We start from the raw sequence: 12981 nt of genomic DNA, 5'->3' as shown, positions 1-12981 counted from the left end.
TAAACTCCAGCAATAATTGAGCATTTTTAAGTAACTTACGTGGACTGCAAACCAGTTATAGAACACAGATGTATTTGGTATTATTTCCTATGTTCATTACTGTGCCTAACTAAAGCAGGAAAGCCTTTGGAAAGGAGACATAAAGCTTTTCCAAAAGCACACACAATAAAATTTTCACCTTTATTGGACAGTTTAATTCTTCTGACAAAATAATAAAAGGTTTCCTTTTTTCACTAGACTACTGTTTCTGCAAAACTTCACAATTGAAAATACACAGGACAGCCTGGAGAACAAGGAAAGAAATCTTCCCTAACATATAGAAACCTCAGATATTAGTAGGCTGAGCACCAGTTACAGAGATGCTGTCTACAACCTGTTAAGTTCCCTTTACTTGGTTTCCCTGAACAGCTGTTAATAAGAATGAATGGGTATTATCTCATACCTACAACAGCCTTTATTCATTAGATCGCATGGTTAAAATACTGGTATTTTTTCATTTCCTGACAGCCTGTTTATGAAAGAGCAGGCCCCCTCATGTTCTCAGCTCATGGTTGAGCTCTATACACCAACTTCACTGAAGTATTAGTTAGAAATACTCAGTAGCCTGCCATTATGAAGCAAACATCTGGCTATACAGAATACGACATGCTAAATTCACAGCCACCCCAGAAATGCCAGATCTTGCTCTTCTACTACTACTACTCTTGCTGAAACCCAGAAGGGATAACAAAAAATCTGTCATGCAACAACACTCAATATGAAAATCACTGTATCATAAGGATACAAGATCATAACCCAAGAGCTAACAACCATTTTGGAGGCACAACTGAAGAAATCCATGCTTACATGACACTTAGCAAGTTTCACACTTTTATTTAGTAACCTGATATAACCTTGTGACCATAAACTCTGGCATCTGGTTTGTTAATTCAAGCTCAACAGCTGTGATCAAATTCTTTTTTTAAAACACATTGATTTCATTTCAGAAATATTACTGATAGAAGTATATGGCAACTCTTGGAGAATAGTTTCAATAGTTAATATTTTAAAAAAGCCACACACAAATACGTGGTGCATATGATGTTTTAGTACCAAACTGGTTTTAGCTTCTCCTTACTGCATTGCTACTGCATTGTCACCAGGCCTGTAATTCCCATATAGGTACTAAATTAATATGATCACATTAGTCTTTCACTTTAGTAAGTTATATTGAGCTCCCTAAACAGGCTGCTGCAAGAGCGATTAAAGACAAGGAAACATTTCTTACAGTTCTTTTCAGAACTCTCTCCTATTTTTCCAACATGTTTTTGTGGGGCTCATGCTAGAACTGGACATGCAGTAGGATTAAATACAGAAAATGCATCTTCTGTTCAACACTCCACTGATTTTCCATGGACAGAACTAGCCTTCCTGGCAGACCAGCATCTGTACCTGACCACCCAACACTGATGCTAACTCTTTTTAAGAATTATTGCTTCCCATTCCCTTACCACATCTAATAACTTTCATTGCTGGTTCCTTACTTGCATGATCTCATTTGGCTGAAGTAAAATGCAGTTTCCTTACATGCAGGTTATTACGCGTTCCCGATGATTAGCCCATCCTGCCCTATTTAATATTCTAGCAACCTTTATCCTAGTTTTCAGGAGCAGTTGTATACATTTCTTCCAAACCCACTAATCACTGGCACAGGAACAAGAAGCACACCTGTTACAAGATCCAGTAAAATTTCAGTGCCTGATAACCGTTCATTGTTCTCAATAATATCTTGAGACCTAGAGCAACTGGGTAAGCGTTTATCAATAACGCTCAAGGAGAAGGACAACAAAAGCAGTTGCTCAGGTGAAGGAACTACTAAAGCCAGTGAAATCCTGTATTGGCAATTTCACTATTTTGTATGCCCTTAATGCCAGGCTGCTGGTGATGGCTGTTCAGACCACCTTAGCCACCCCTGCATGTACTGGCATAGCAATGCTCATCCTTTACACTTCCCTGCACTTCACCTTCTAACAAACCTTGCAGCAGCACACAATGCAGAGAACTTCTCTGTCAGCTCCTCTGGTACCTTCTAGTGTCAAATTATTCAGACCAGCTAAAAAAAAGCAACAACTGCTGACGCTAGATGCTAAAAGACTCCTACACTACTGGCCCAGTGATCATACACTGGGATGTTCTGTACAGGGCCGTGAGGATATTTCTTGGATATATTAGAGGAAGGCTCATTTTAAGTACAGCATCCCAGAAATACAGCTGTACTATTTACACTGCACTTCACTGAGCTGATAACCTATCTCAGTAAAAGAAGTGTACTGCAACTATTTAGACTACAGCCCTTTCACACCTGGATATATGGCACAAGCACACAAGCCGGTTTCAGCAAGTATCTGCATCTGTGCTCCCTTGCGCTTGAAATAATAAGCTGTGGTAGACCTGAGCTAGCTTATGAGGCTGTTGAGATGGAGGCATCAAATATTGTATATTCCCAAACCAGAGAATCTGCATATAGATTATTCAGAACTGATCTTACTCATATCCTACTTCATATAAACTGAATTAGGTAAAATAAAAGAGTCCATTATATTACCAAATTCTATTCCACACAGTAAACCACCCCAGCTAATGCATCTTCAGAGCCTCACTATCCTCTGTTGAGGAATGACTTCTTGTGCTCTACCATATTTTTCATGCTTTCTAGCTTTGTGCTTCCCAGGAGGAATTAACAGCTGTGAACTCATTTGGACTAGCGCTGATAAATTTAACACAATCTCCTTGTATGGAGCCTTCCATTTCCACCCTAACCCAGATCATTTCTTTTTAAGAATATGACCTTTTTCAGCTGTGTTTTTTGAATTTCAAGCTGCGTGTTCCTAAGCAGTTCAGTTCTCTCCAACTGACTTGCTCATAGACGTGTTTCGCTCCGCAGAAATCTATTTGCAACCATATTTAATTTGGGCTTTATTTCACAGAATTAAACCTATCAGCAAGACCCTCCTCTGTCAACTGAACAGAACACAAGCTTTCAAATACATGAATAAAACAGCTTTCCAGTTTCAACACAGATTTTCTTTTGATTATGGAAATGAAAGAAGACGGCTTGGTAGCATATAGTACTAAAAGGCATGAACTCAGAACAGAGTGAAAGTGTTTCTACCACTGACATAATTTTCAGGAAGCCATGACAGGTAGATGGTGTAGGCAAAAAAGCAAAAATATAGATGGTCCAGAAAAGTTTAAGTCATGCATTGGCTTGGATAGCATTTGGTTGTAGTCCAGTACTTCCCAGAGCAGAAAGATAAAAAGCAAATAGACTAAAAAGCTCCCATCTCAGCCCAAAGGAATATTAATAGCATTCTCTACTCTCTAAACTGAGATGTAGGTCATCTGTCTTTTCCCAAGCAGACCCTCACCTCTCCTGATTTTGCCTCCCTCATCCATTGAAACACAAAGATTCTGATCAATTTCAGGCTTCTTTTCCACATCCACATTTATATGGCTTCAATAATGGGGTCTGTCCTCAAAACATGAGCTTTAAAACAAATGTGTTAATTTGTAGGAAGTTTACACACGCTGTGGTAGGCAAGCTGTACTTCCTGGACGTGCATGCTGTGCAAGTGTAACACTCCCTTCATGACACTCACCATGGCTGAGAGATTCCCAAAATACCTGTTTTCATGAAAAAAAAGACCTTTATACTGCAGATGGGGAACCAAAGCAAGAAGACATTGTGCAGCTTCAAGCTAGCCATAGTCACCATCTCTTTTAAACGAAGCCTTCTGAAATCCACACGACAAGAAAGCACTTTCTTCTGTATCCTGGTATGCATCAGGTTCCATTTAAAAAATCTTTTAAAATACTGTAAAGGGGGTGGGGGGTGCACATAGTAGGAGGGCTCCCTAAAAAAAAAAACTATCAATTTTCAAGCCAACAAAACAACCTCTCTTTCTCTCTCAAAAAAGCATTCTCTTCCTCCCCACCAGCCCCACCCCGGTATTACTCAACCCAGAAGGAAATGGAGTAAAACATCTCCATTTGTGAGAAACCTTACTGCAAGGGAGGGACTGAGCCCAACACCAACTATATTTGGAACACAAAGCAAAACCCACCTTTTCGCAAAAGCCTTCCCCCACTGATGAGCCGACATCCTTTCATAGCCAGAGAATGATTAGCATGAAGAGAAAGAAAAAAGAAAAGAAAGTAAAAAGCAAATGAAGTATGAAGGTGGCAATAACAAAATCTTTTTGGTAGATGTTAGCTTTATCCAGTATCTGTATGATTAGAGGTATCTTAACATTCAGAGCATTAGACAGGGCAGAAGATGACTTGCATTAAAGTTCTTATACTGCTTAAGAAGGTGCCGATAGCTGAGAACCTGGAAGAGACAGAATCTGATATCCATTTGAAGAGCTGAAAAATATTAAGAAATTAGAATGCTCAAGACCTGCAAAAATCCATGTTTATTTACAGTAAGTAGGAAGCTTGCTTTCTACAACAGGGAGGACAAACAGTATCAACATTTAAAGCATTTGATCTATAGAGTAGTGAAAACCACCTTCTCATCAGCTAAATGAACTAATAAAATGTAATCTTACAAAAGTCTCTAGGAAAGTTTATTACCTTGGCTGTTAGCTCATCTTCATATGAAATACTACAAAGTGGTATTATAGAATTTCTTGGAAAGCTGTCAGACCAGTAACAATTGTGATGGCCTCATTCATCTCAGCATTTTGAATTATAGTAAGAAAAAATTGTACTTAGAGCCTATCCCTTACAATATTAATACTTTAAACATTCCACGACATAAGGAACATTTGAGACACTAAACTGCTTCATTACTCTAACTTGGGCACACAACATATAAAGGAGACACGGTAATTTCTGGCCATGCACTCCCCAGCAGCAACCTAATTTATTAAAAAAACTTACCAGGAAACATACCATACCTTTAAAATACAAAAACAACCCCCCATTCCCCCCACCCAAAACCCCAAAAAAACCTTAATTTAAACATGTGAAGACAAATTTCACTGCAGCCCTTCCTAACAATGCGTTGTATTTTGTTTCCCCCTTATCACATCTTTAGGAAGACACAGACTGCTGAGTACTACTTAGGGCAAGAGAATAAAGGTTAGCCCTAAGGATATTCTCAGAGGCAGTATCTTATTGTGCAGATATATACATGAAACAGCACAAAAGAGCATCTGACAAAGGAATTCTACCGGAAAGTCCAAACATAGATTTTTGGCAAACACCAAGAGGTGCCACAGCAAACACTCAGCCACAACTGTCCATATACCAGTTACTGCTCTAGGAATTCTTATGTCATCATATATTATAAGATATTATTTTCTTGTATTAAAGAATAGGAAGACATCAGGTGAAGATGTTCTATACGTGTCCTCGGTTTACTTCCCTCCTACCACTGGCCAAGGCATAAATCAGGACATGGAGCAAGGTGGATTTGTCAGACCCAGCATTCCCGTGCCGATGTTTGCATAACCAATTCTTTCATTCCAGCATATGTAATTAAAAGGCAGTTTTCAGCCTAGCTTGCTAAATAATCCATCCTAAGGCTGAACAGACATTGTTTCCATCTCATGAAATTTTAAATGCTGTCCTACAAATGAAGTTTAATACCACATTGGATATCAGTTTATCAATCCATGAAGGCAGATTTATTCACTGAAGTGTGCTACAGCCCTACCATTATGGATGCCATGATTGAGTGGAACAACTGAAAGGGTCAGAACTCAGCAAGGGAGACAAACAGACCTTCCAGAAATACATTATAGCTGGTAAAGGCAAGAAAACTAATGTGGATGCTTCCATTGCCAAAAGGTGAAGAACCCACTGTACAATTCTCAGCCTGTCATAATACTCATTCATTTAAGTGGCATGACACTTCATGAAAATGACTGGCTAGTTTAATTAGGTCATATTTGTCAAATAACCAGTTTAAAAGGAGAACCTGAACGGTAAATACACACAGGCTATACTCTTGACACACATTCCCAATTCTCCCTAACCTCAGCGGGGAGGGTGAAATAAAGGAAAAAAACCCAGGAGCAGTAGTCAGGACAAGGCAGCTACAGCTCAAAGCACAGCAATGCAACCCCTACACCAAGCAGCCTGATGGAGGCAGACGGCAAGGGGTCTGACATATGGGAAACTTTTGCTTGGCAGAAGGAGCATTACTACCCAAAGCAACACTTACACGCTCACAATTCTGGCCTCAGATGAGTGGGAAGAGCCAGTGACAACTGCACCACTGCCCTGAAGATCAGAACGTGAGAGCATCGATAGCAAAGCACTACCAGGCTTCACTGAAGGAAGGATGCTCTCCTTTGCAGAAATACAGGGTCTGGCTCAGGAGCGTATAACCACTACAGGCTCTGCTGACGTATTTGACATCACTTGGTTCATACTCTATACAGCATATGAAAGAGAGTGAATCTGTAATTCCATGATTAGCACTGAACAACACAACACTGAAGAAATCCTGCTTATATAATCAAAAAGCTAAGTCTGGTGTCAGAAAAGCTTTTTAAAAGCTCTTTTGTTGCCTCACATTATCAATATCTGACATTCATCATATCTTTCCAGCCAAAAGTTCCCTTACTGCTGATTAAGATGGATATTTATTGACATCAGCCTGAGGAATAACAGCTGAAGAGCCAACCATATTCTACTCTTCATCAATGATACTGCCAGCTAAGTTGTTTCCAGAATCATCACCGTCAGTAATTACATACTAAACAGAAAAAAAAACCCAAACCCAACCCTCACAGTTGGCTTTCAAAGAACACACTGAGCTTGCAGACAGAGAAGTTTATTTAACCCTGCAGGAACAAATTTTATTCAAAAGTTATTTTTTGTTTATATGTGTATACATACCCATAGACATAGAACACAACAAGTTGCTGCTTTACAGGCCAAGAATCTTGACCCAAGGGTTTCATCCAGGAGACCAACTTTAAGTGTTACCACAGGTGTACTCAGTACCTTTCTGGTTTATGTTTTAAGAGCAGTAAGCGTCTATTCATCATTTGTACTAAACATTTTTAGAGGCAGAAGATCTTCACACTAAGCTGAGCTAACTTTGATGTGCCATGAGTCTAAAAAAGTGACCTTCATTTCTGATCTGGCTGACATCCATTAGGCAGCATTATTTGACTGAGAAGAGGAAGTTGCAGACACATGCTACTTACATATCATATGAAAGGGAGATCTGGAGAGACAAATGCCTCCACTCTTAGAATTCCTTTGACTTGAGTCACCTGAGACATGTAGCCAACAGGAATTGTCCGCTTGCATCAACAAAAATATGTCTTTTGACTTGAATTAAAATGGAGAATTGAGCAGGTAATTATATTTAGGTGAGTGGCTAAAAAAGCCTAGGACAACGAATACAAAGTTTAGTGTACTAAACCCTGTATTTCCTCTTGTTTATTTTCTTTCCATAATTTCTGTAGCTGTGTTCTGTTTTTCAGACTGATACTTCTGAAACCATAATTCAAGACACGTTCAGCAGCACTAATAAAATACATGAACTAAGTCTGACTTTTTAACAACTACTGGAGCAAGGTCCTGTAGCTTAGTTTTTCTGAGTTACTGAAATCATGTAAACAAGGTAAAGAAGATTGCTGCAGGAGCAGAACACCATTAATTTGTGAAAAGTGTTCACTGTAGTTACGTATCTTTGTAGTTGTGACAGAATGCAAGTTATCTTAGCCCTAGAGTGCTGTGTTATGACCGGCATAAATCAAACCAAAACAAAAATAGTAAGACTCATTTGTAGCCTTCCCCACCTGAACTGGATATTCCCATCCTCTCCTCTGCGTCAGTATTTGCAGCCACACAGAATGGGGATAAACCCACTTTTTGGAGGGGTTCATTTCAGTCATATCTGAGCATTGACCAGACTTGTCCTACAGCCCTGCAGTAATCAGTGCTGGCACAAACCACAGGAGGGGAGCCAAGGCTGATGCCCCTAGCAGCTCCCATCAGTTCAAGCTGACAGTAAACCCAAATGATTAAGCAACATGGCACAGCCTACTTAGCAGAGCTGAAGAATGAAACTTCCCACTTCAAAATGCGAATATACTTGCAACGTCACACAAGCTAATCAGGTAATTTTTTGAGAACCAGACCTATCGGGTATCCCAACCAGTAAGAAATGGAGAAAAAACATTTTCCCAGTCTGTAAAACTTTGAAATTAAAAAAATACATCCCAGATGAATTCCTAAAACATTTTTAGTTATCTTGCCACCTTCACCTAATTTATTTCAAACCAGAATACTTATGACAACTGGTGAAAAATATGGAAGAATGTAGATGGTCCCTGCAGAAGAAAATCCTACCAGAACTCTTGCCATAGGCATAATTTACTCCTCAGCCCCTTCTTTAAAAGAAAAAACCAAACCCCAACAAAACCCAAACAGGATTTCAATCTATGGGAGAAAGCATTCCAATTACAGATATATCTGTAATAGGAGAAGACTGATAAATAATATATAGAATAATTCAAGATTGCATATTGTCTGCAAAAGCTCTAATGTACTTCATAGCTAATTGCTAATAAACCAAGATGTACCACACTAACTTTCACAGCATCTTAAAAGTAAATTTTTGAACCTAACCCTGACCTTACTATCCTTTTTAACGTAAAAAAAGCATATTTCTGCTGCACAGAATCCTTTTGTACAGGATTGTACAAGCACAGTTACCATCACACTGACATTTTTCAATAGCAAGTTTTTCACATTAGGCATAACCATGGAGGTAAGAGCCCATTTTAGTCTTGCTTTTCCTCAAATTACTTAAATTTTTAATTCAGACTGGCCTGCAGTACAACACATTCTAAACAGTTACCTTTTGCCCTCTCCCAAGAAACCCCAACAACTGTGCATGAACAGGTGTAAATTAAACTGTCCAAAGATTCCTTTTCTATAAAAACCTTAAAAAAGCCTACCAGCCTCCAAACCACCTGTATTTCTCTGTTTCCATCTTCATCTTCGCACTCTTCGGGAACTCTTTTTAATGAATATTTGTCCTATTCCCCACAATCTTGTTCCTCCTGCTCCTATTTCTTTGCCACTGGTTGTCCTCCATCCTGCCATATGCCCATTTCTCTGTGCCCAGCATCTTGGATTTCCTACTGTCTATCTTCTTTTTGCATTATGTTTCCACACTCCTCCCTCCTCCATCTTCTCTCCCTCCTCATCACTAGGAAACAGATTTACTCCTTCTGCCACCTAAAGATCCTTCTTCTGTGTCTACCTTGTCCCCCAGTTTTGGATAAAGGAGGTTTCTACTGCTTCTGTTGCTTTTTCTCCCACAGGCAGGACATAATTTTCAGCAAGACAGAAAAGATCTGATCCCCTCATTCACTTCTGTCCCCTATGCAGCTGGCAGCCATTGCTACACAAGATGTGGCAAGAGAAGAGCTGCTCTGTCTCTCCAGTGAGAAGCAGCTCATCACAGGCCAACAGCCAGCTTCCAACTGTCCAAGTGTGAAGTTCCTGTGATCACAGATCATCTGGGATACCTCTGCTCTCAAAACCAGGTGACTTGGAGCCAAATTTTTTAATCTCAAAGGCACCGAAAGCTTGAGAGCTGTGAGTGGCTTTTGGAGAAAGTCATGGCACCAGTATTTCCACTTCAGCAGTATGCCTCAGTTAGAAGTGGTATACACTGCCTTAAAAAAAACAATCAGGTACTGACAATTAGACCTTCTCTATTCAACAGGAGCTGCCAGCCACTGAATGTGGTTAACTGCAAGCACAGACAATGATAGTTTATGCTCACTGTCATTCTGGAGGCTAACTTCATTTTCAAAACTGCAAGTATAGGCATGGATAAACTATGATCAGCATGCTTCAACCAGATTCAACACCAACCAAGCCTTTGTCAGCAGTGGTAACGTTCCAAGCAGAGAGAAGGCACTAAAGGGGTCCACAACCATAGCCCAAATACCTTGGCACCTCTTCAGCCTCCTCTCACCGAAGCTTCAGAGAGTACTATGAATATTAACTAATTAAACTTCTCACGTGAAAGAGAATCAAGAGCTCAATTTACCTGTCAGCACAATACACCCATTGATCTCTGGGGTGGCAGAACAGTTAACTGAAGTATGAAAATTGTTACATTTGGTATTAAAAAAAAGAGACCTGGCATTCACAGCTGTAGGGGTAATTCAGAGAGACTAAATGTCAGATTTAAATTTAGTTTTAAGCAAGGATGAAGAGAACATGTTTTGGTGAATTTCTAGATAGCCAGAATATAAGAGACAGCTTCCTGAAGGATATGATACTGTATGGGGAGGGGTTGGCTCAATGGACCGGGTGAGTACTCGGATTAATCACTCCCTGCCAATATCACTAGCTACAGGTATTTCTGTGGTCACCAACCCACATTACAGCAACTGAAAAATATGCCTTAATCTAAACCTAAGGCAATTCATCTGCAAGCATGACAATCCATGTATGTTAAATTATAAAGACTACAAAACAGAAGTGTTAGACCAGTATTTTGAAGTGAGAACAATGTGCCTTAAGTGGAAGACATGTAAAAAATCTAACTTCAAGTGCTAGAACACACAGCTTGTGAATAATGTATTTCCTTGAGCACATACTCAGTCTTTCCCCCATTAAGTTATCCAGGGTAGAGTTTGAATTAATTAGAGAACCCTACCTGAATGCTTTCTAAAATGATTTACTGGGTGGCCTCTACACATATACATGGAGCTTGAAAACCTCAGTCAGGTCTGCTTACAGACCAGAACAATTATCCAAATAAACTGTGTATAGTATTTTGTAGTGTATGCTACAACTTCCAACTCCTCCCTATGGCATAGGAAGGGCTGCATAGTATTTTAATTATTTTCTTCCACAAGGCAGGAAGCTCATTGAGATTTTACAACCAAATATGCTTAGTTAGCTTTTTACCCAATAGAGCCTTTAGCCTGCAGGTTGCATCTACTGCTAAAACAAATAAAGATCACAGAAGTCTGAAGTGCCTATTATGTCAATAAAATCTAAATCCCTAGTAATGCAGTAATTGTTCCATGCAGCATGTTTCCTAACGCTTTGTCTGGTCTTGTTTTAAACAATGGGGCTACCATCACTTTTCTCAGACTATTTATGGTCAGGAACAATCCAACAGTTTTTCCTGATATTTAACCAAGGTTTCCACTTTTTATGCCAGTCCAAAACATAAGAAGCCCTCGTAAAAAAAGCCTCCTCCATCAAGTTTAGCATCTGCCTCCTAAAGAATATCAGATAAACTCTACAGAAAGCTGAATACAAAGTTCACTGATCGACTCATTTTAGACTACAGTGAGTGACAACTCCCTTCTGTTTATCATTTGGGAATATGTCAGAGCCTATGCAGAAAAATGGTTCGACAGCATACATAGGGATCAAGTAAGTTTTAACTTAAAAGAAATACGTTCCTATCTGCAGAAAGGGAGTCTCCTACTGAGCTTCGTTTGTGGCTCTCTGCTCATGTGGCAGGACTTTTATTTTTCCCCCTTCCCTTCAGCATGTGACCTGTGTGATTATTAATATTGTGTTTGACTCAATCTTGTGAATAAAGTGTCAATTCCTAAACCCTGGCTTTGTTAAGGAAAAAAAAAAAAAAAAAAGGAGAGGGGTGGGGGTAAACAGATCCCCTTGTCTGAAGAATAGTTCCAATAAAGAAACCCTTTTAATGTCATCTGAACAGGTGACTAGCCTAACAGCGTCATTATCAGCGAGAACCCTGCAAATTAAGCAGGGAAGAGGCCCATTATCTAGGTCACCTAGCCCACCCTACCAAAGCTGGATTATTACCTTCTGTTTACCAGAGGTTTATTTGGCAGCTTTCAGCAGCAAGTTTGCATATTATAAGACAGCAACCAACCGGGACCCCCCTCCCCACTGCGGATCTTCTCTTCCCGTTACCAACATAACAAATCCAATCCTCGCCACCGAGATACACTCGAATAAAGCCTCAGAGATGGGACACCGGGTTGGGGGAGGGATGCCCGCAAATGTTACTAAATGGGCAAACCGTGCTATGGGGGAGGGTATTTAAAAATAATTTTAAATAAACCGGTTATTTGGGAACAGCTCAAGCGGCAAGAGGTTAATGTCAGCCCTCGGCAGGGCGATGCCCCTGGCTGGCCGAGTCCCGTCGCCCCCCGGGGAGGGTGCCCGGGCCGGTCCCCCCGAAGCCGGCGGTACTCACGTTCTCGGTGTCGCGCTCGTTCACCGTGGGCAATGGAGTCCGAGTGGACATTTTACTTCACTCGGGCGGCCGCGAAGGCGGCGCGTTCAGACACACACGGGCCCCCAGGGCCGGGCTGCGCGTCTGCTCGGAGATGGTGGTCGCAGAGAGCCACCATGAAGGACGAGGTGGCTGGCGGGGGGCGGCGTCGCGTCGGTGCCCCCCACCCTTTGGCGGCGCCTCACGCCCGAGCTAGATCCTCCTCAGGGAGCGGAGCGGCCTCGCCTTCTCCGAGCTCATCCTACGGCCAGGCCGGGGTCCGCGGGGTTAGCAGAGGGAAGGGGAGCGCCTCATCAACCGGGAAGGGATGGAGCCAGGGGAAGGAAGGCGGCGAGTGCGCGGCAGGGGTAACGCAGGGCGGGCGGGAAGGAGGAGGCGGCAGGGCTCCGCTGCACAGCCGGGTTTCTGTCGCCGGCCCCTCTACGCTGCGGCCCGGGGCACGGCGGCCAGCGCAGGCCCGCCGCTGAGGGGACTCCCCTCTCCTTCCCCCGCCGCAGCCCCTCTTCACCGGGCAGCCGCTCGCATCCCGGCCCGTCTCTACCCGCCTGCTCCAGTCTCCGAAGGGCCTGCACCCTGCGGGCCGCGGCTGGACTGGGGAAGCTGGGTGCCCGCCTGTTACGCTTGCCTGCCTGCCCCCTGCCCCCCGCCCCTCCGCCGCTCCCAGACGAGCCAAGATGGCCGCCCGGCTTCCTCCGCGCGAGGCTAGCTCCGACGTG

At 41.9% G+C, this 12981-nt stretch overlaps 1 protein-coding gene across 16 annotated transcripts in view; it reads right to left on the bottom strand.

The window, feature by feature from the left end:
• The window catches only part of MARK3 (microtubule affinity regulating kinase 3), a 64168-nt gene extending 51187 nt beyond the window's left edge, over window positions 1-12981 (bottom strand). For 4 of the 16 annotated variants that reach the window (XM_061464062.1, XM_061464067.1, XM_061464077.1 and 1 more), the window contains exons 1-2: window positions 12227-12980; window positions 4104-4142 (exon numbers count right to left, since the gene is read on the bottom strand). In XM_061464062.1, the coding sequence (XP_061320046.1) occupies window positions 4104-4142; window positions 12227-12277 (90 nt within the window). In that variant the 5' untranslated portion in view covers window positions 12278-12980. Of the gene's footprint in view, window positions 1-4103; window positions 4143-7205; window positions 7333-12226 lie in introns of all 16 variants that reach the window. The other 12 variants (XM_061464071.1, XM_061464073.1, XM_061464072.1 and 9 more) reach the window with 7 other exon arrangements.

Source organism: Pezoporus flaviventris, unplaced genomic scaffold (genome assembly GCF_033815535.1).
Source record: "Pezoporus flaviventris isolate CSIRO_AGI_PZ_B2104156 unplaced genomic scaffold, CSIRO_AGI_Pfla_v1 ptg000036l, whole genome shotgun sequence".
In the NCBI taxonomy this organism is placed as follows: domain Eukaryota; kingdom Metazoa; phylum Chordata; class Aves; order Psittaciformes; family Psittacidae; genus Pezoporus; species Pezoporus flaviventris.
Note: the sequence above shows the minus strand (reverse complement) of the source record. Positions and strands in the feature narration are given on the sequence as shown.